Source organism: Acanthopagrus latus, chromosome 4 (genome assembly GCF_904848185.1).
Source record: "Acanthopagrus latus isolate v.2019 chromosome 4, fAcaLat1.1, whole genome shotgun sequence".
Lineage (NCBI taxonomy): Eukaryota > Metazoa > Chordata > Actinopteri > Spariformes > Sparidae > Acanthopagrus > Acanthopagrus latus.
In genome coordinates, this window is record NC_051042.1 from 33,289,955 (window position 1) to 33,311,916 (window position 21,962).

A 21,962-nucleotide genomic window follows, 5' to 3' on the forward strand; every position below is an offset into this window, starting at 1 on the left:
ATTGTTTGTGTACACAGAGTTACTAAAAAGAAAGTTTTTGAACAACTCATGTTAGCAGCAGCTTGTTCCACTCGCCGCCGTCCTGCCAGTGGAGAAGTGACCAGTTCTGAATGTGACGTAACCTGGAGGACATTAACAGCAGGAATGCACTTCTGTGTGACTGCTTCCTGACTAATATTTGTGTTTGTGTCCTTTTCTGTGCCCTCATTAATGTAAAGCTCCCTTGACTTATTATTATGATTATTATTTAGAAGCACAAAGGAGGATTTGCTGTTATTTGTACCTGCTAACGACAAAACACAGATTATAACTGTGTGTGAAGCAGCATGTTAACAGATTTCACAGCCGTCAGTTCAGTCGTGCTGCAGCTGCTCCCGTGTGATTATTCTTAATACAGATTTAATGACGCAAGTCAGTTTATTATGCAAATGACACATTTTACTGAAAGATAATTGTCAATTCTTATCGTATTTGGACTTTATTGTGTTATTTCTTCAATCAGTCGTGCTCTCTGACTTTAAATATGTTGTTAAATATCCAATTATCTGTTTCGCTTCCTGTCAGTATGTAAATGTGTCGGAAATGAAGAAGGAGCCTTTCTGTAATTATCTTTTAATAGCTCAGAGTTTCCCCATGAGATTTCTGAGAGTGAAAGGTTTGGCTGAACACTGGGGAGACTCCTGACGTCGGCCTCTGATTTGTGGGATGAGGCAGCCACTCGCTGTTCAGTCCTCGTCATTACAGCAAAAACACCAGTGTGGAGTTTATTTACTGGAGACACGACAACGTGCCCACCAACACGCCAGCAGCCTTTAAATAATTAATGTCTCAAGTGAATATTTCACCTGGTGATGTGCTGGGCAGAAATAAATGAATAAAAAATGAATAAAATGCAATTGGGTAAAAGTCAGATAATATATAAAAACATTTAATTTTTCCAGCATGTGAGGATTTGCTGTTTCATTGAAGCATTTTTAAGGCTTTGCATCATGTCTTGTCTCTTTTAAATATATTCTATTGTTGCTTCTTTTTTCCTATTTCTTAACTTGTTTTAATGTTTTGTTTCTTGATGTCTCTCTACTTGTTTTTAGTGTATTTTAAATGCAATTTTTATAGTTTTTTTAATGTAATTTAATGCCCCTGTGAAGCACTTTGACTTGTGTCTGAACTGTGCAATATAAATAAACTTGCCTTGTCTTTAATATTAATACATAATCAATCACAGGGGACGTTTTCCTGCAGGATGACTGGGGGTTTTTGAATACAGGGATCAGTACGGTGGCCGACGAGTGCACCTGCGGCTGTGGGCCGCAGGAAGTGACGTCAGTACCAACGTGACGGTGAGTCCACTCCTCCAGTCAGCTGATAAAAGTCGGCGATTTAACGACCACAAGTCGAAGTGCTCAGTCATCTTTGTGTCCGTGATTCTGTGACTCTCGGACTGTTACGATGAGGAGCCTGGTCCTGTTCGTGTTCGCCGCGCTGGTTCTGGCCAACGACGCGCTGGTTCGGTAAGAAATGAACGTTAACCGGCCGGAGTTTGTTGTTTATAGCCGACATGAAGGCGACTAAACGTGAACTAATGCGGGCTTAACATGCGACTTACACAATGTTCCTCCGGTTACTCAACGCTTTACGACACAAACCGTCCGACTGAACATTTAAAAAGCTGAAATATCCGCTGTGTGTTGAAGCGGCGGCTGTCAGTTAGCTAACGGCTAACGGCTACATGCTCACAGAGCTAACGCTAACGTTAGCAAACATTCGCTAGTTTATCTCTCCACAGCTGCTCTGCTTCTTTGTCACTGTTTGTTCCAGCGAGGAGTTCATCTTGTGACCCTCAGTATGATTTATATTCATGGCCACTGTGGTCTCAACACTTCCACACTGACTGTAGAGCTGTTCACATCCTGAAGAGGTGGTTTAATTTGAATTAAAAGACAAACTAGACATTCCACACTATTAGAATACATTACAATTTACAAGTAAAATATAAAAAGTAAACTTGTCTAACACCTCATAAATCAATCAATTAAACTATTGATACTCAAGAGATCATTGATGGGTGACACTTACTTACAGTGACAAACAATAACAAGGAGAAATAGTGACAATGTCAAAGTGGTCACACAAACAGGATGTAAATATATTTTAAGTAATTTGTTTTAAGTCGGATAATTTGATAAAAATGTAATTAATTCAGTTATAGTAAAACAGCAAAAACTTTGCAGACATGTCAGATAATAGATCAAATAGAATAAAAAATACAGTTACTGATGTGGTAGATCTGGGGGAAAAAAATCAGTCATAGAACATCTGTCTCTTCTGATTAAAATCTTTTCTTCAAAACTACAAAGTGCAACCTAAGGTGGTTTATTTTAAAAGAAAATACATAAAACAGGTTGGAACAGTGAAGAATTGAGTCATGATGGAAAAGAGAAGATGACACGATTAATCCAAGAACTGGTTGGAGGAAGTATTCATTGATTTATTCAAGTCATGGCAGTAGAATGGCCTCCTGCCTGATCATTGTGAATGTAAGCTATTTATTTAGGATAATTTAAGATAATTTCATACAGTCTTGTATCATGAATTTATCCACATGTTTTTAAATTTAGAATCTCAATCTGAGAGGTAAGAAGTAAATATCTGTCAAATAAAAGAAGTGGTGTAAAAGTTCCAATATTTGTGGAGTGAAATTATGAAATATTTTAGTTTATTGAGTCCAAACACTGATGTGTTTTTATGTTGAGGGAACACGGAGTGAAAAGGAAAAAAATCATGGTACAGTATGTCCCAACTGAAACTCTTTACCTGGTAAAATGTCAAGTGAGAAACTACTCCTGTATCATTTGAAAGGTTTAGGAAAAGCTTTTGTGTTTTTGCACTTGCAGAAAACTACAATACTGCATTACACTGTGTTGCACATGTCTCAGTAGCTCCGTCAGTCGATCAGAAGACACAATGTTCTCGGCCTCCTGACATCAGTCACGCAGACTAGATGCCTCTAGTGGTTCCTGAAGTGGGGGATGGGCCCCCTCTAGGGGACACGGCGAGGCTGAATGAATGAGATATGGTTCTGCACTGGTTCCAAAACATGACCGCATTTATGACAGGTTTCCCAGGTAAATGTACAACAAACACATCAACTAGAAAGAAAGATGTATGACAAAGCAAATTTGTGAAAACCTGTTGAAATCAGTTAGTGCTGTTCTTAAGACAGACATTAAATGTGCTGATGTTGCCCGTCACTGACTTAACAACATTTTGAAGAGTCTCTTTATACATTCTTGGATGTTTCTTAACTGATGTTTTTCCTTTCTGTAATCACTTTATATCTGGTCTCATCTCATTTTGTTGCTAGTTTCCTGCCTTGTTCTCTAAATGCTTTTATTGTGAAGCACTGAAGCACGCTACACTGCAGTGACTCTTCATGTGTTAACAAAAAGACCTTCCACTGAGTCAGTTGTAACTCGCATGACTATCTTCTACATCAGCTGCTGGGTATCGCAGGAGGGCCATCTAGTATTTAGAGAGCCGTGCCGGTCTCATGTGTGTGAATAGACACCAAAAGGCTTTTACAGAGATCAGACGGTGAACGTTTGCAGGCACTGATGATAAATGTATGACTAAGTGTCGTGTTGTGTTTCCTCAGAGGGAAACAGGTGAAGTCTTACAGTTGTGCAAGTTTGACAGAAAACAGGTAGAACAGGCTAAAACTAATGCCGTCTAATACAACAACCTGTAATCAATCCTTCTTTTATGTTGGTTATAATGTTCTGTTTGTTTTTAAAACGTGTGTAATTGGCTGTGCTCTGGTCTCAGGCCTGGCGTGCAGAACAGTGTTTTGCAACACTCTGAAGGATATCGCCGTGCAGATGAAGATAAAATATGTGGGTCATATCTTATCTGCTAGGCCACTAGTTGTGTTTGTGCTTTACAAATGAAGTCCTCAGACTTCTGCACTTGTACTTCATAATTTGATTCAGTCTCTCAAAAGAGGAATTGGATGTGGGTGGAACCAGGTTCCTGAATCTCTTCTTCCCGTTTCAGAATTCCCTTAAAGAAATTCCGCTCCATCAGACGTGAGCTGACAGACTCGGGGAGGACCGCAGAGGAGCTCCTGGCCGGCAAACACTCCACTAAGTACAACTTTGGCTTCCCCTCCAGTAATGCACCCACTCCAGAAACCCTGAAGAACTACCTTGACGTAAGCATCCCTCTCCAAACCTCTGACCTGTGGGCTCCTCACTCTCTCTAATGCACCCTGCAGAAGCTGAGCTCAGGCAGAGCCACAACAAAGGTCCTGTTGTGTTGTGGCCGCCTCTGCCTTTCTCTGGAAATCCTCCAGGCTAAATGGAAAATCAGGCTTGCCTGTCAGGCCTCGCAAATCTTTTTTAGGCTGACTGATTCATTGTGGTGTTGGCTAATATCAGCTATAACCTGTGAGAGTTACCGAAGAGGAACATTCACCACATGACTGCTGACTCATTGTCGGCACCTGATCTTTAAGCCTCTTGAGCCTCGTCAGCTGACTGAGTTTGTTTGTTTGCGCTCGATTTTAGCCAATCACCTTTTCTTTGATGATGACATCAGTCAGCCTCTCTGGATTCTCAGGAAGTCGGAGAGTGCAAAACATTTTAATGGTTCAGGCTCTGACATGAATACATTAGGGAAAGTAACTAGCCTGGTGAGTAGAAGCAGAGAGAATTATCAGCTCATCACATGTCGCTATCAGAACATCTGTCGGCCAATAACAAGTCCGCAGGATGGAACTGCCAACGATGTTCGATGTTAATTAGAAACCGTTTCTCCATCAGAGATTACGGACACTGCAAGTGGTTTTGACTGTAACAAATCTTTTTTCATGTCAAGTGATAATATGAGTTTAACAGTTTGAGTTAAATGTCAGAAAAGCTTCATTGGTATTTAGTTTATTCCCTTTTTGCTTTAATGACAGAATGCACTGATTGATTTAAATGTAACTTGTAGCTAAAGAAACATGCAGGTGACACACATCATGCAGATCACAGGCAGTTTCATGGGACATTTGAGTCTGCAGCTGCCTGTTCATCATGTATATGAGTGATAACTGCAGCATGACAGTCTGTTCAGTAGGATCTGTGCTTTGCTGATTTCAGTGTTTTTAATTTATATTTTGAAGTATTCGATAAACATAAAGTTATCGGAGTCACTGAAACAAGAAATGTTGCAGGAATCCTACAGACTGAAGCCTCAAACTCTGCACAAATAAAACCAAAACTATCTGAACAGATGATTCTGTAATTTGTGCAAAACCAACTCAAAGCAACAGCCCATCACAGAGTCAATAAAAAAAGGAAAAGCAGCTTTCTAATCTTGCTGAGAAAAGAGAAGTACTCTGAGGTCTGGATGACTTGACAAAACTCTGACATGAAGGTTTTCACCCGAGTGGTTTTCAGTCACGCGGAGGAGAAGTTTGCTTCAGCTCCGGCCTCTGTGGAGAAATCATTTATTGTGTCACGCTGTCATTTTGAAACTTTAACAAGTGATTTATTGACGTGACTCAGTAACTATTTGACCTGTGTCCTAATAACAGACAGCTGCAGGGCTTCCTCAGCGCTGAGAACAGAACGCTGATGTTGTTGTTTTAACCGTTAGACCGGCTCCGCTTCTCTACCTTGAAGGATTATTGTAATCTCTTCTCCTGAAAACATGAGATCAGCTCCAGGATTATTTACTGGTGGGCTTTTAAAGATCAGACTCCTGGAGCGACCAGCAAATCTCCTCAAGTTTTTAAGACACTGACAGTTTGTTTTTACTGATAATTATTATGTTCCTTCCTTTGTCGACCAGGCCCAGTATTACGGTGAGATTGGCCTGGGGACCCCTGCTCAGCCCTTCACTGTGGTGTTTGATACGGGCTCCTCCAACCTGTGGGTGCCCTCCGTTCACTGCTCCCTCTTGGACATCGCGTGCTGTGAGTCTGACTGTAGTTATCTGTTGAATAACATCTCTGCTCCAGCCTCCAATATAACATTTTGTCTTTCTTTGTGTTTCTTTTTGTCAGTGCTTCACCACAAATATAATTCTGCCAAGTCCAGCACGTACGTGAAGAACGGCACCGCCTTTGCAATCCAGTATGGATCTGGCAGTCTGTCGGGCTACCTCAGTCAGGACACATGCACAGTAAGATCATCTCACACGTTGGCATCACGATAAACTGTTTGTGTTTCAGTAGAGTAACTGTAGCTTATGGGTGTTTTTTGAAACTTTCTCTCATAGATCGGAGACATCGCAGTGGAAAAACAGCTTTTCGGAGAGGCCATCAAGCAGCCCGGTGTGACCTTCATCGCTGCCAAGTTTGACGGCATCCTCGGCATGGCCTACCCACGCATCTCTGTGGACGGTGTGGCTCCAGTCTTCGACAACATCATGAACCAGAAGAAGGTGGAGAAGAACGTCTTCTCCTTCTACCTGAACAGGTGGGGCAACGGAGTACTAACAAACCCACTGTACACTACTGAGTCAGCACCAAACCACAGACAGGCAGAGTGAGAGAGACTAGCTGGTGAAGAAAGAAGAACATCTAGCAGCTAAAGAAGCAGATGTATTTGTTGATGGATTCAATATTGGACTGAAGCTGAACAGAAACACAACTCCCAATGAACGGTTATTATGCTTCACGTCTGCTGGATGTATAAATTTACAGATCTGACATTTTAACAGACGTTCAATCTAAGACGACTCGATAAGTCTAAAAGTAAGAGAACACTGAACACAGTTTAATCATTAAGACTAAACCTTGTGGAGAGAAATGTGTGAGTTTTATATTGGATCACTCGGTAAGATGTGGTCTGGGACTTCCCTTAACTCAAACTGAACTTTGTGTAGTTTTGTCAGCTGTTTTCTACTTTTTTCCACCACACCAAAAATTGTGACCTTTCAGTTTACTGATGTTACAATTCAGTTGTTCTCAGCGTCTGTTTGGTACGCGTGAAGGGAACCGAGCCGCCACCATAAACTTCCCTTCCTTTTGTTTTTCGTAGTGTTTGCTGGTTTCAGGTCCCTCTGTTACCAATGGACCTGTTCACCTGTGCAGCGTTCCAAAATAGGTGTTTTTGGAGAACTGTCAGTCATGTGTTGCAACACTTGTGACAGTGTCCATAATTTATCTGAGCGTTTTTGAAGAGTTGTGGAAAAGGCAAAGACAAAATATTCAGTTTAAAATCTGTTTAACACTCTTAAATACAGGCCTGGTCGAACAGATCACAGTACATGTTGGCCACCATGTTGAAAAACCTTCATCCTGTGAACAGCAGCAGGTGTCTGTGGTTCATAGCAACAGTGTCTCTGCAGGTCAGCTGCAGGCTGAGAACTCATGACAGCGTTTCTAGTCTGTCTGAATTTTGTGTTTTGAATATTCTTGTTTATGTTTGATGACCTTGTTTTACTGTATTAGGGAGTTTCTGATTTAATAATTTATTGACTGAACACTTTTGTTTATTTGGAGAACCGTCATAAATGTAGTTGACTAGATTTAAAGCCGCACTCATTTATTTTTATACTAACAGTGAGTAAAGACTGTTGAGTGATAGAGAAATATTACGTAACTCGGCAGCTCATTTAAGCAGTCAGACAGTTGCAGTGACTCTGGTGAGCTAAAACAGGTGGAAACACAACTCCAGATAAATGATGATATTACTTAATGTTTAAACAGGAAACTGTTCTCTGCTTCAGTGGTGCGTTAACTCCAGAAATGTGTTGATCATGTCAGGAACCCCGACACTGAGCCCGGCGGTGAGCTGCTGCTCGGAGGAACCGACCCCAAATATTACAGCGGAGACTTCAACTACGTCAACATCACCCGCCAGGCCTACTGGCAGATCCACATGGACGGGTGAGCATTAGTACACTCTGTACTGTTTAATCACAGATGGAATAAGTGGTGATTTGGGGCTGTTGGGGGGACAAAACAAGTAAACTGGAGAAATCATCTTGAGCTCTGGAGAACTGTGACAGACATTTTTAAATCACTGGTTAATTAAAAAATAAATTGTAGTTTCTTTATTATGTGCTTGGCTGTGTTTCAGGATGTCAGTAGGAACCCAGCTGAGTCTGTGTGGGAGCGGCTGTGAGGCCATCGTGGACACCGGGACGTCTCTGATCACCGGGCCCTCGGCGGAGGTCCGGTCCCTGCAGAAAGCCATCGGAGCCACTCCACTCATCCAGGGAGAGGTGAGATACTCACCTGACACAGAACACAACTACGATACTGTCACTGCTGCTGTGGAATCAGATAAAACATCAAGTTTTTATTGTCATGTCGATTTGTAGTTAAATTAACAATCAAACCAGTGAGCTGTGTGTATTAAGAGTTGTGTTGCGTTGTGTTTCAGTACATGGTGAGCTGTGACAAGGTCCCGACGCTGCCCGTCATCACCTTCAAAGTTGGCGGACAGTCGTACTCTCTGACCGGAGAGCAGTACATCCTCAAGGTGAGACTGAGCGCCGGACATGTTGTTTATCCTCCAGCAGGCGGCGCCAGAGAGGCAGCTCCCGCACCAACAATACAACTCTGTCAACAGTGTTGCGTCATAACAAACTGAACAAGTGCAGCTCTGTGTGGCCTGACAGAGGCAGGAGGCCGTTTCACACACAGATCCATCCAGCTGTTTGTGTTGCTGCAGTTAGTTTCTCTTTCTGACTGTGTCGTTCTCCTTCATGTCGTCCAGGTGAGTCAGGCTGGAAAGACCATGTGTCTGAGCGGCTTCATGGGTCTGGACATCCCCGCCCCCGCCGGGCCCCTGTGGATTCTGGGAGACGTATTCATCGGCCAGTACTACACCGTGTTCGATCGGGACAACAACCGGGTCGGCTTCGCCAAGTCAAAATAAGCACATCCTGCGATGGAGCAACACGTCCAAGTGCAACGCTTAAAATCCAAGTAAATTTGTGCTGCACATGTTTTCTGTTGCTTTGCAATCAAACCGTATTTAGCAATAGATTCTGTGTAGAGCCTGAATGCACTGATCTGAACTACTTGTACGATTTTTCGGGTGTGAAACAGGTTTGATAGGATGTGTGAGGAGTGAACATGATCAGCTGATTGTGTTGGTCCTGATTCTTTTAAAACATCTAAGTGTCTTTTTTTCTTTTTTTTTTTTTTTTAAATCAGGGAGCCGTTTTAAACAAAAACACTTTTAATTTGTGTTTCAGGAGGAAGTTGTTCCTCTACTACTGACTTTGTGATGTATCTTCATGTGATTGGCCTGAATAAACAGTTTTTAAAACAAATCTGTGTCGTCTAGTTTTAATTTGGGGGGTAAAAACTTCCCAGAGGACAAAATAACAGTCGGACTTTTTGAAACTAAGTGGATCAAAAACAATGCAACGGAACCAAAAATATAATCTTTTATAATCCAAACTATCTTCTTCCCCATGAAAATCTTGCTAATGCATTACCCATAATGCAGCTGGTCCCATTGGAGATACAGGTGTGCGATGTAGCTGCAGAGATGAGATCAGCGACAGGTCTGATACTTTCACTTCTTTCTAACTCAGCAGATTTGTAACATTTTCAGATTGGACCCAACCAACGACTGAAACATCTGCTAGCACCTGTTTAGCTTAGCATAGAAAGTAAAATGATCAGGATGTGAAACATTTGGTCAAAAACAAACATCCAAAAACTCTTGTGGTTGTCTGAGGCTGACGATTCTGAAACTATTGCTTATTGAACAATCGTCACAAAGACTCCAGGAAGTTTCTGAAGTTGTTGTAGCTGTTTCCAGTCTAGATGCTAAGCTAAGCTAACTGGCTGCATGCTGTAGCTTCATCTGCTTTTATCCAGTCTTTCAGTTTCCCCTCTATGAACAACGACCTGGTGATATCCACAGGTGTTTCCTGTAGCTGGCCATCAGCTGTAATCTTTACGGTGCGTTCAGGTGCAGCTTTTTGGGTGGGACACAGGTGACGTGCTGCTTCAAGTTCATTTGTCTTTCTACCTGCCCAAATCTACAGCGACGTAGCGCTTTTCCCACAACTTTGCGTGATATCAACTAGTTGTTAGAGGCCATCAAATGCAGCAGTATGTGCCTTGTTTAGTGTAATTATTATAATTCTCATCTAACTCGACAGCATGTGAATATATTTCCATAAAGGTAGAGCCGTTTCATTTTAAATATCATAATATCTTTCCGGGGACTTTGTTGAGGAAAACCTTGATTGACCAGCGAGGCGATCCCAATACTCAACAAACCCTTCAAACTTTATTATTCCCTCGATCGCTTTAATGTACAAAAAGTCAACTTCACATTAACCACAGTATATTTATCCATAAAAGTAGTTATTTTACTTAAAATAAAATACAGTCCACATAAAACCGTCCTCTCAGCTGTTTAGTATTCAGTAGATAACGTTTGTCTTCACATAATGTTTCACTATAAAATCCAGAACACTTCTGGTTCAGTTTAGTAAAGCATCGTACAGAAAGTGTGCAGAGTGGAGATGAGAGTGAAACAATCACAGCACTGCAGTGACCACTTTCACTGCACACACACACACACACACACACACACATCTGTCGTCAGTTTGTGGCCCGTGTGCTGGTCCGCTTGGCTTCCCGACCCGACCGGAGGTGAAGGGAATAAAATCCTTTATATCATCAAACACAAATCCTGCAAACTAAAGTACATTTTCAGGAAATTCGATGAAGTTATTTGGGAACAAACTGATGGAATAAAATAAAGGGAATCTGACAAATCAACATTGTTACCACTTTCTACAAGGCAGCCTTTATAACAGGTTTATTAAAGGTTAATAATCAGTTTGGGATCTTCGGGGCTTCTGGTGTTTTCATCTGGTGATAATCTGTTCAGGCCGTTAGCTGCAACTAGAGCTTCAAAAACAGTTAACAGAATCAAGAGATTTATCAAAAACTACAAACTTTTCATGGTTCCAGCTTCTCAAATGTGTTTCTTCACTTGATGTTTTAATAAAAGTAATTTCTTTGTGTTCTGAACTGTTGGCGAGACATTTGAAGACGTCACATTTGGCTTCAGAAGATTGTGACGGGCGCTTTTTTCCCCTGTTTTTTCTTGTGTTTTATAGGCAAAACAATGAATGGATTAACTGAGAAATTAATCTGCAGATTGAAAAGAATCCGTAATGAAACGTTGGTCAAAGCTCTCGTTAAAACTTATCGACTCCGTTTATAAATGATGCCTTTGTAGAAAGTGGTATCAAGAAATCTTTGTTTGTCGCCCACCAGATGCTGAATCATGACTTGGATCTTATTTTAGTAGTTTCAGTCCAGTGACTCTGTGGTTCCCAGCATCTGGTCTGTGGGCCGGTACCAGACACAGAACACAAGGAATTGGGATATTTTTGTGGTAAATTCTTGACTTGAGTCTGTGCTGCGTTGTTTCCACTACAGCAGGTCGTCTGTTTGTGAGGTAATCATCGTATTACCAAGAGAAATGACAACCAGAACTACCAGAATAAGACCAAAGTCAACACCAGATGGATCAACACTTGTGGAGCAGAGTTTGTTTCATCACTCTGCATTCTGAGATACTCACAGTAGAGAACAAACTGTTTGGATGGGTGGTTTTCTTGAGGTGTGGCAGGTACCTGGAGGTGTTGGGCTGCTGACGCCTCTGCTTCGGGCCGTCGACTCCAAAAAGTGACATGAAAACAAACAGCTCAGTTTGGTGAACGTTTCCTCCGACTCAAGTTTGACCTCTGACCTCTGTCAGCCCTCCTGCTCCTCGCTTCCCTTCTTTTGTTCTGAGCTGCCTCCATCGTCCTGCTCCTCACCGGACTCTGTGTTCTGGTTCTCCTGCCCGCCGTCAGACTCTCTCAGCGGGGCTGCCGGGTCTCTGACGACCCCCTCCATCTCCACCTCTCCCTCCAGCTCCTCCTCAGTCTCCTCCTCCACCCGGCCTACAGTGTCTGGGATAATCTCCACCTCGATGTCGGAGGAGTCCTCGCTCTCCTTGAACCACACCGTCTTCTGGCCCTCCTTCCTCCTCTGCCGGGTCAGGATGGATCTGGAGCTGTATTCGTCCCCGTCTCCTCGGCCTCTCCTGGACTGCCTCACCGAGGGGCTCCCCTTGGGGACGTGGTTGGTGTAGACGCCACAGGAGGAGCAGTGGCGGTTCCGTCTCTCCAGGGGGATGACCCGGCCTCGCGGCTGGGGGAAGGTGCTCCGTCTGGGGACGACGTTGTTCAAGCGCCTGGCGCCCCCGCGGCTCTGGTCGCCCTCGTTCTGGAAGCCGTCGTTGGTGTACTGCAGCGAGTCCCTGTGGCCGGAGCGCGGCTGGTCGGACTTCAGGCAGGGGCCCAGGCACTGCGGCAGGAGAGAGGCCCCTCATTAATACAGCACTTAATGAAGCATGGATGATATGAAGGCATTGTTCAAGGTTACAGATGCCAGTGAGCTAGGTCCATTTGTTCTGTTCTAACACAGAGCCCCTCTGTGGGTTCAGCTGATAAATATTCATCAGCGCCGCACAGGAGGAGCTCCTGAAACAGCTGAGTCTGTCTGTGATGTAACTGTTACTGTACGGTGACACACTGAGAGCGAACGAATCACAGCTCAGACGGAGCGTGTTATCTTTGTTTAACAGGCGACTGTCAGTGTTTCCTTTCAGCGTCAGTAAAATGACTTTTTTGTTTTGTTGCTTTCAGTTTTCAAGGCTTGAATTTTCTACTGGAAAACTTCCAACCTCAAAAACTTTTCACATGCAAGACGCCAAAAATGAACAACAAACTGGGCTGACTGACTGAAAGATGTGATGTGATGTGAGAGTAAATCCTCAGCAGGTCCAATCAGCTTCCAGACATGTAGATTTAATATTTTTTTCTTGGAGACCACTCTCACGTCTCTGCAGGCTATTAGCTTAGCTTAGCATAAATACTGGATGCTGCAGTCTGTTAAGAATATGTCTACAAACACCTTTAAAACATGTTGGATCTCATTTGTTTAACAACCTGTACAACAACAAAAACAGAACATTTATTATTACATTAAAATTGAAATATTATAAATCATCTGGGTGGTTTTAGGAGGGAACGGATAAAAAGTTACAGCGCTGAAACAAAACAGTCTGTGTATTAAACACATCAGATACGACATGTTCATTACTGATTGTTTTCACTTCAGACAGAGTCAGACTGGCTGTTTCCCTGTTTCCAGTCTTTATGCTAAGCTACGCTAATCACCTCCCACCTCGAGCTCCAAACTTCCTGCACATGTGAGAGTCGTATTGATCTTCTCATGCAACTCTCTGCAGGAAGTGTTTACATGATCACAACGTCTGAAAACGAAGTTAATCTGAAAGCAGCTCAGAGATGAACGTTCAGACCGACCTCACATATTTTGTCCATGCTGCCGCTTCCCTTGTACAAGCGGGAAATCAGGAATCCGATCACGATGAGGCAGAGGACCAGCAGAGCCGCCATCACCAGGCCCAGGAGCGCCATGTCGCCCGGACGGTACCCGACGTTGGAGGGAGACGGGATCGCCACGGCTGCAGGTGGAAGATTACAAGATTACACCTGCAGGACAGCATCACTCAGCACACAGCGAGGTGATAACTGAGATCGTCTCACCAGGTATGACCTGAACAGAGAGGGCAGCTGTTCCAAACTCTCCCGTCGTGACGTCGACTGCTCTGAGCTGCATTCAGAACACAAACCAACAAGTTTTGTTCCAGTAAATCAAAGAAATCTTTTTTTTTTTATGTGCTAGATTAATAAAAAGTCACCTGAAGCGCGAAGGACTCCGTCTTCACGACTCGCTTCAGGATCACGAAGCCGTCCGAGGTCACGTTGACGTAGCTGCTGTACTGAACCTCGTACTTCACATCTGGATTCACACCCTGACACACACACACACACACACACAAATAGAAGATGATTGAAGGGTTTTAGTCAGTATTTAAAGCTGCTTTTAATGATTTTTAACCACTAGGGGGCAGACAGAGACGAACCTGTCCTGCTCTCTCCCTGATTTACGGTCAGATTATCAGGTTTTTTTTATGGCAACTTAAACTCACAGTGAAAGACATTTTTAGTCCTTTTAACATGTGGAACAACAGACTCACAGCAGCGAAGTCCTCGTCTCGAGCTCGGACTCTGAAGGGCCGGTTGGTGCTCCGGTCCCGGAGGATCATGCTCTCTGGGACCGAGTTGCTGTAGATGAAACCTTCGTATCGCTCCCTCTCAAAGCGAGGAGGGTTCCTGCTCTTCTTCATCACCTCGATGGTCACCTGAGTCACCGCGAACTGATCCCTGTTGGTCACCTGTGACGCCTGATGAGAAGTGAGTTAGACCAAACGTATTCCCATCCAAACCCCCGACAGAACAACCAGGGAGAGGAGGTCGTTTACCAGAACTGTGAGAGTTATCGGGCCGACGATGTCAGCGGCCTTCGTCATGGTGATGTTTCCTGTTTCCTCGTCGATCTGGAAAATGTTTCCCTCGTTTCCTGATGGAAGAAAAACTCCATCATCAGCACATCAAGCAGGCGGAGCGACGCTAAGATTCAAAATGTTCAAAACATTTCCAGAATTTCAAAAGTTTGAAGGAACTTTGTCTAGTTTGTTTAATATTACTGCTGCTTTTATACTCTGGTTCTGTTTGTACTCTGGTTCAGGTTCTGTTCAGGTTCTGTTCAGACCTCGCAGGATTCTGTAGCTGATCAGCTCGCTCCGGTTCTTGTCTCCGTCCTTGGCGAACACCGGACCAGGTTCCAGCACCAGCGGACCTTCCTGTGGAGTATAAATCATCAGTGGAGGAGGAAATACTCTTCACTTCAGTAACCTTAATTACCTTAATTATGTAATTAAAATGAGGAAAATGTACTTAAAGCAGTAAAACGTTCCCTGCGACTATTATACCATTAGATGATTATAACTCATCACTCACTGATGCAGGATTCTAACTGGACTGAAACAAATCTGATCATTTTCTCCATTGATTGATTGATTGTGATGATGTAATCTTCAGCGCTGATTCAGCTGCTCGTGTCCCACGTGAAACCCAAACTGAACGCTGAGTCGTTTATTTAATCCAGTCGCTTTATTTAATCCGATCGCTTCTAAAAGCCAACAGAGTAGTTTTATTGTGTGAAACAAACTGTGACTCAGAAGTGGAAATATTCTTTTAAATATGTCGAACTGTAAAAAAGACATGAAACAAAACTAAAACTCTCACAGTCCCATTGATTGAAACTTGTTGTCTGTCTTTGTTTTGGGCTGATTTTCAGAGCCTCTCTGGACTGACTGCAGGTGATTCAGATCACCTGTGTGCAGGTGGAGAGTTGAAGCAGCTGCAGTCGTTTCCCTCTCAGCCAATCAGGGTGTGACGACGCCCCTTTTTGAGAGGGATTAAAAGAGGTGGAGAGACACTCAGGTGGATCTGACACTCATTCTGAATCTGACCCTGACTGCCAGACAGTTGCTGTGTCTCAGTTCAGGTCTGCGTCCTTCAGAGGAGCATCTGAAGTCTGTCCCAGTCTGAAGGCTCCTCCAGAGGCTCCTTCTTCTCCCTGTTTCTGGAGGTTGAACCACTACGATCCTTCGTGGCCTCACATATCCCAAGATTCTTTGCACGCCCAAACAAATAAGAGAAAATGGCGACATTGCGTCACTTTCGCGGGTCTGGGCAGCAGAAATCGTGACGTAAGGGTAAAACATCTGGTGACGCAACCAGGAAATGCTCCAAAGGCTAAACTGTCACATTTAACACCGGCTGACCAGGTTAACAAGGTCTCTGAAGGACTCGCCTTCACAGACCACACAGACCACAAAGACCGAGTCCTTCTAAGACAGAAACTCTGGTCTGTTCAGGCCCTGTTGTGTTTTATTGGCTGCTCCACGTCAGTCTAGTGAGGAAACTGTGTTTATTCTTGAACCCCCTGAAACCTGAAGACCTTCAGTCTGACATTTCATTCAACTTGCAGCGTGTAGGAGCACATTTCAGTTTGATTATCTGCTGAAGAGCCGTGTGTTTATTGGTTTATTGTCCAAGTAGCTGATGTTGGGCGTTCCCTCCAGATTTACACATTGTTTGTTTATAATTTTATGTAGGTCAACCACACAGGGACCTGCCGCACATCATGCCAGTGTGGCTGTGCAGGAGGTGCATGTCCTGACTGAGGAGGAGGAGGATGAAGAGGGACGGGTGGATGATCCAGTAGAGTCTCAGCATCGTGTGGATCTTTTGGTTGTAGAAGGAAAACACACTTTCCCCTCGGCTAACTCGTCACACTGATACTGTGTCACCGACAGATCGACAGGTCATGAAGGTTTTCCAGCAGAATACGTTCGTACAAGGCAGAATATCTCCTTCAGTGCACAAAGAAGAGGTGAAATATACAAATTACTGAAGAAATAACGTGAACGTAGAGCTCACTGAAGCTGCAAAACAACAAACATCCAGGTGAAATACTGACCCTGCCTTCCATTACCCAGAATTCCACACTGATAAGTACGACAGAAGGAGATTTAGTCTGTCTCAATGCAAAGTGTCTGAAATGCAGTATCCCAAAAATATCAGATGTCACACAACATCTTTTTGCAGCATGAAAGCCAGTGTGCTTTTCTGGCTATGAGGACCCACAATCCTTTGCAGCGGATTACACATCAGATACTTCAGAGCGTCACACACATGAATAAAGCTGAGAGATCGCAAACACCTGACAGAACGACACTCATGACAGATGACAGCACATGTAAGCATCAGTAGATCAGATCGTCTGCAGGAGCAGGAGGGTCAAAGTTCAAGCTGACTGTCATGACGAAGTTTTCTGCAGTACGTACTGAAAGTAAAAAGAAACAGTTTACGATTTGCTGCTCGTAGTTCCTCAGAGGACGCTGACTGGTTCAGTGGTCGGTCACACAGTTTGAATCTTCCTCACAACACATCAGCTGTTTGTTTCCTCACGATAACGAGATAAATGAGAGACTGAGCTTTGTTAACTGATGATAACACGATTAAAAAGTAACTCAGCTTCCAGACTGTGGACAGCTGCTGTGAGGCGAGCGATAACACACTGACCTCCTTCTCGGTGAGGTTGACTCGTCCTCTGTAGCCGCCGCTCACGCACAGTTTGGCGATTCCCAAGTTGGTCCTCAGACACGGCTGGAACCAGGGCGGCCGGTTGTCGACGTCCTTCACGTGCACCGTGATGGAGGCCACGGACGTGAAGAAGGGCTCGTCGGACGCCGAACCGTTGAACGTGTCCTGGAACATGCGAGACGTGTCACAGGTCAAAGGTCAAACAGGAGCAGCTGCCTGGAGCTTCTGTCACGACTGAGTTCTGTACCTGCACGTGAAGAACCAGAGAGATCTTCTGCACCACGTCGTAGTCCAGCAGGCTTTTCACCAAGATCTTTGGACTGTTGATGCTTTCAAGACGGAAATACTTATCCTGGTTTTACAGAGAAAAAGAGACAAATACTATGTTGTAATATATGTTAATACTCTGCTTTTAAATCTCAGTACTGTGGATCTTAAAGAACAGAACCACTGGGTCCAGTTCTTACTGTCGCGGACTCTAAGCGATAGTACAGCGGCTCCGAGTCGACGTCTGTGGCTTCGATCAGTCCGACGGTGGAGTTGACCGTCGTGAGCTGCAGGAGAGAAAAACTCAACATCAAACCTGGAACCAGAACTCGTTTACTCCAGTAAATGTATCAGTACCACAGAGAAAAATATTATTTTACAATCCATCAATTTATTCACTTTATAAACTGTCGGGGAACTTAATCTTCCATCACATTACTGGATGATCAACACCTGGATAGAGATTAATTTATAACAATGTTTATTTTTATGTTTCATGTAAATAATCTGAAAGTAACTAGTAACTAAAGTTCTTTATATTCTTAGTTTCTCTTCCACCGCTGCAGCTGTGAAACTCCGACACCTCTCACCTCGTTCACTTCCAGTACGAAGTGGTTCTGAGCGAAGTTCGGCGGGTTATCGTTCACGTTTTCTACCAGAACTTCAACAGACTCGTTCACCTGCAGGAGAGAGTGAAACACAGTGTTGTTACCTTCTTTAAAAATGATGTCAGCGTCTTTGTTGTGGTTCTGTGGTTTGGTTCTGTACTCACAGATCTGGACCCGGCTCTGCTGCACTGGACCCAAACCACCAGAGCTGCAGTGGACAGAGACTGACAGACACACACAGAAACATCATGTCAACACCAGAACTGATGAAAGTCCAGTTACCATGATCCTGTACGTGAATGTTATTACGAATTAAAGTCTTGATTTATATATAATTAAATTAATTAATTGCTAAAGTCACCAGTTTTAAAGTTTTTCTCTGTTTATAAAGGAACAGTTTGTTCATTTTGATTTCGTTAACTGTTTAAATCAAACCCTTTCAAGTCTCTCACTGAAAACAATAACAGAAAATGAAGTTTGATGATGTCACAAAGCAGCGTGGGATCATGGGAGTTGTAGTCGTCAGTGATAAACAGCCACAGATTCATATTCTTGGATGTTTTCACTAGTGACGTGAGTTTAAACGCACCGTTATCTGGAATAAAACGATGCTCCAGGATACATTCAGGATAATAATCAGAATAATCAGATAAGAACACGACAAAATGTGAAACAAGTCTCGTCGTCTTTGGACATTTTTATGCAGAAATGCTGCATGTTGTACCTTTAAAGCCTGTCGATGATTCCTGGCTACCTTCACAGATCGTTTGAAAGAAGGAAGAGTTATTACGTCACTGAATCTTGTTTGGTGTCAGACTGTATTGAAGTCTATGAGAGAAACACACTAAAACACAACACATCCACACAATCTGACCTCAGATGAAGAAATCCTGCAGACAAATAGAAGAAAACACTTCAGAGCAGCTTGATAACTGATTTTTTTTTTTTTTAATGGGCACGCTAATATGTTGGGTTTTACTGTGTTTCTCTCATAGACTTCAATACAGTTGCCACCAGGGAAGAGAACCACTGACGTAATGACTTCCTGAACTGTCATCAGGAAGTGAATCGCAGCCGGACTTAGCCCTGATTGGCTCCCCTCCGTCCAATCAGGTCATTTAAAGTTAGTTTGAAACTCTCTCAGCTGGATTATCTCATCGATGCTGCCATCTTTGTTTTTTTTAAAACAGTTTTCATCTGAACCACATTTTGTTCAGATCATCCTGAGAGACAGTTTGTTCAGAATAACACCGTAAACATGGAGTGATCGACTCACCTCGTAGTCGAGTCCCTTCTTCACCATCAGAGCGTTTCCTCGCAGGTAGAACAGATCTTCAGGGTTCACTGTGACCGTCAGAGTCACATCGTCCACCGAGCTGATCTTCACCAGCTGGACGTCCGCCGTGTTGTTCTCAGGGACCGTCACCGGGCCCGGCGGAACCGTGCACACTGAGGGAGGAGAGAGGCAGCGGGTCAGTCAGAGAGACGATCAGCATCAGGACCGAAACACTCAGGATCTCCAGGACGGCTACGAACTGAAGACAGAAAGATTTTAACATCCTGAGTCGTGAAGTCTGTCGTCTCTGAACGCTAACACAAGCAGCTTGTTAGCTTAGCTTAGCATAAATCCTCTCTCTCTCTCTCTCTCTCTGCTGTAAATCTGCTTCATGTTTTTTTAAATCGATGGTGTTTTTATGATGCTGCAGCTCGACGTCCTGCATCCCTGGATGTGACTGTTTACGTGGAGGATGTTTCTTTAAAGGTGCAGTCCGTAGTTTATAAGGAAGACATATTAATGACAAGAGAAAGACAAACTGAATAATTAAACTCTCTTTGTCTTCATGACTGAATGAACTGAATAAACAAACTGAACTTAAAGTGACAACACAGTTTATACTGTTTTACATACTGTTTATATGTGGCGGACCCTGCCACCCTCTCCAGCTTCACACAGTGTTCTCAGACCTGATTTTCCTCTGAGAGCAGCTTGTTGATTCACTGATGGAATCAATAAATATTTCTGAGTTTGTGTTATAACTTCATTTGAATTTCTTCTCTAAATCTACTTGCGGCCCTTTAAATTAAATTCTATAAAGCAGTGGTGCCCAACCCGAGGTTCCGGACCCCAGACGGGCCCCAGAAGGTGACAATGTTTCACAAAGTTTTGTTAATTTTTCCAACTTTTGTCTAATTTCTGTTTCTTCTTTTTAAATACTGGATTCTTCAAGCTCTTCAGGCCTCTCAAAATCTTTTAAATACCAACAGAAAAAAATCACTTTCCACTTCTGTTCATGTGGATTCACAGTTAGACAAGTTTAAAGTTTTGCACCAGCGTTTTAAAGGAATAACGGGAGCCATCAGCTGTCCGCCTCCCTGCAGCCTCGACCACATCACCTCCTGCCTCCGGTGACCGGTGACGGCCTCCGAAGTCATCAGAGCTCTACTCACGTCTTTCAGCCCCGCAAACTGTACAAAAGCAGACGGCGACGATGCATCCGAGGAGAACGTTCCCAGGTTTACTCTTCGATTTCAGTTCCATGTCCTGATTTCAGACGCACCAACAAATGAAGTCCCGGAGGAGGATGAGGAGCCCGTGGTACCAGCTGGTACTCGGCCACATAATGCCCCGTCTGTGCTGCCCGGCGAGTGGGAGTCGACTACAGTTGCAATGTTTGTGACTTCATCTTACGGTCACATATTGCATGAAGCGCCTGCCAGCAGAGGACTCGCTGCCCTCCTACTAAAATACTTGCATCTGTTTTAGCCGGACGGGTCATTCTGTGGCCCTGATGCATCCTGGGAGGAATCCAGCTAAAGGAATGTCGGGAACATCGACGACAAGACCTGATAAAAGCCGACGACCTGAAATTTATGAATGATGTCAGTGAGAGCTGAGTGTGATAATTCACTCAGGAGGAACTTTTAAATAAAGTTGTTGTTTCTTTAACAACTTTAAAGGAGCAGTTCACCTAAAAATGAACATTCAGTCATCATCTCTTCTCTTCATGATGATGAAGAGTCATGTGATGTTTCACAGTCCACAAAACAGCATCACAGCGTTCTGCTCAGATTGATTTAAAGCGTAATAAGCAACTCAAGGAAACAAAATGGCTCCAGACATTTTTATTTCACTTTACTTTCATTTCATTTTGCAGAGTCATTAAAGAAAAACACAGCTTGTTTCTGTTAGTAGCCTCGTCTAACAGAGCAACTATTATTTTTTGACATCTATCACCATTATTAATATCAGTTTATTTTCATCTTCACTGATCTGTTTCTCCCACTACATTCGTTCTGGGGTCTGCTGTAATAACCTTATCAGTGAATATTTCTTCCAGAGGTAACTGAAGTGTGTGTGCGATGCCAAAACATCTGTATGAGATCCCTGCAGGCCGAGTTCCTTCCTGGGTATTTAGAGGATGTATTAGGTGATCTGGTGTCGACTGTGTGGGGAAATATTTAATATATTAAAATGTATATTTGCTTTTTTTGGCATGAGATCTTCACCGTAGCTGCTGAAAGGCACGTCAGAACACTTCCTCTGTTTTCCTGCAAAGCTCCAGAAATGTTTTGTGGACTATTTTAATGTTGCTGGAACAAACCGGCGACACTGTCAGAGCAGAAGGTTTCAGAAATGTTTGCTAGAAACTACAGTGAGCAGCTGTTAGGAACAAATAATTCAACGTGTCTGCTGTGTTTTTTTACAGATTTACATCAGCTGAGCGTCACACAGGAAGTCAGAAGGTACAGAGGGACGACTGACGTGTTGGTTTTCGTCTTCTGGTGGGACGACGTGTGTCACATGGTGTCCGTCTCATCCTCTGACACTGTTGTGACACACTGTCTGATCCCAGAACAGTGATGATGACAGAAACTTACACTGGCACAAACTGGGACACACACCAGCTTCACATGTGGACAAGGCACCGCTGTGAACACGCCAAGATGTCATATATCACACCAAGTACTCACACACACACACACACACACACACACACACACACACACACACACACACAC

General features: G+C 43.5%; 2 protein-coding genes and 1 long non-coding RNA gene across 5 annotated transcripts; 2 read left to right on the top strand and 1 right to left on the bottom strand.

Annotated features, from left to right (window-relative positions):
• Positions 1-1,329: 1,329 nt before the first annotated feature.
• ctsd (cathepsin D) lies at positions 1,330-9,276 on the top strand. The gene is made up of 9 exons (XM_037095360.1): positions 1,330-1,511; positions 4,054-4,210; positions 5,836-5,959; positions 6,050-6,168; positions 6,265-6,464; positions 7,757-7,879; positions 8,073-8,217; positions 8,379-8,477; positions 8,715-9,276. The coding sequence occupies exons 1-9, from the start codon at positions 1,450-1,452 to the stop codon at positions 8,874-8,876; spliced, it is 1,191 nt and encodes a 396-aa protein (XP_036951255.1). The 5' UTR covers positions 1,330-1,449; the 3' UTR covers positions 8,877-9,276.
• Positions 9,277-10,238: 962 nt separating this feature from the next.
• cdhr5a (cadherin-related family member 5a) lies at positions 10,239-20,555 on the bottom strand. 2 transcript variants are annotated; one of them, XM_037095357.1, is made up of 14 exons: positions 20,391-20,555; positions 19,219-19,391; positions 18,107-18,166; positions 17,925-18,014; positions 17,535-17,621; positions 17,315-17,419; positions 17,047-17,232; positions 14,666-14,756; positions 14,376-14,473; positions 14,091-14,297; positions 13,752-13,865; positions 13,597-13,663; positions 13,354-13,514; positions 10,239-12,331 (listed from the first exon to the last, which is right to left on the bottom strand). In XM_037095357.1, the coding sequence occupies exons 1-14, from the start codon at positions 20,479-20,481 to the stop codon at positions 11,735-11,737; spliced, it is 2,127 nt and encodes a 708-aa protein (XP_036951252.1). In that variant the 5' UTR covers positions 20,482-20,555; the 3' UTR covers positions 10,239-11,734. The 2 variants fall into 2 exon arrangements, with proteins under 2 accessions (XP_036951252.1, XP_036951253.1); XM_037095358.1 differs by having other exon boundaries at positions 17,511-17,621.
• LOC119018031 lies at positions 15,417-16,668 on the top strand. 2 transcript variants are annotated; one of them, XR_005074636.1, is made up of 2 exons: positions 15,417-15,547; positions 16,077-16,668. It is a non-coding gene; the product is annotated as an uncharacterized LOC119018031 (long non-coding RNA). The 2 variants fall into 2 exon arrangements; XR_005074635.1 differs by lacking the exon at positions 15,417-15,547 and adding an exon at positions 15,711-15,952.
• Positions 20,556-21,962: the final 1,407 nt, after the last annotated feature.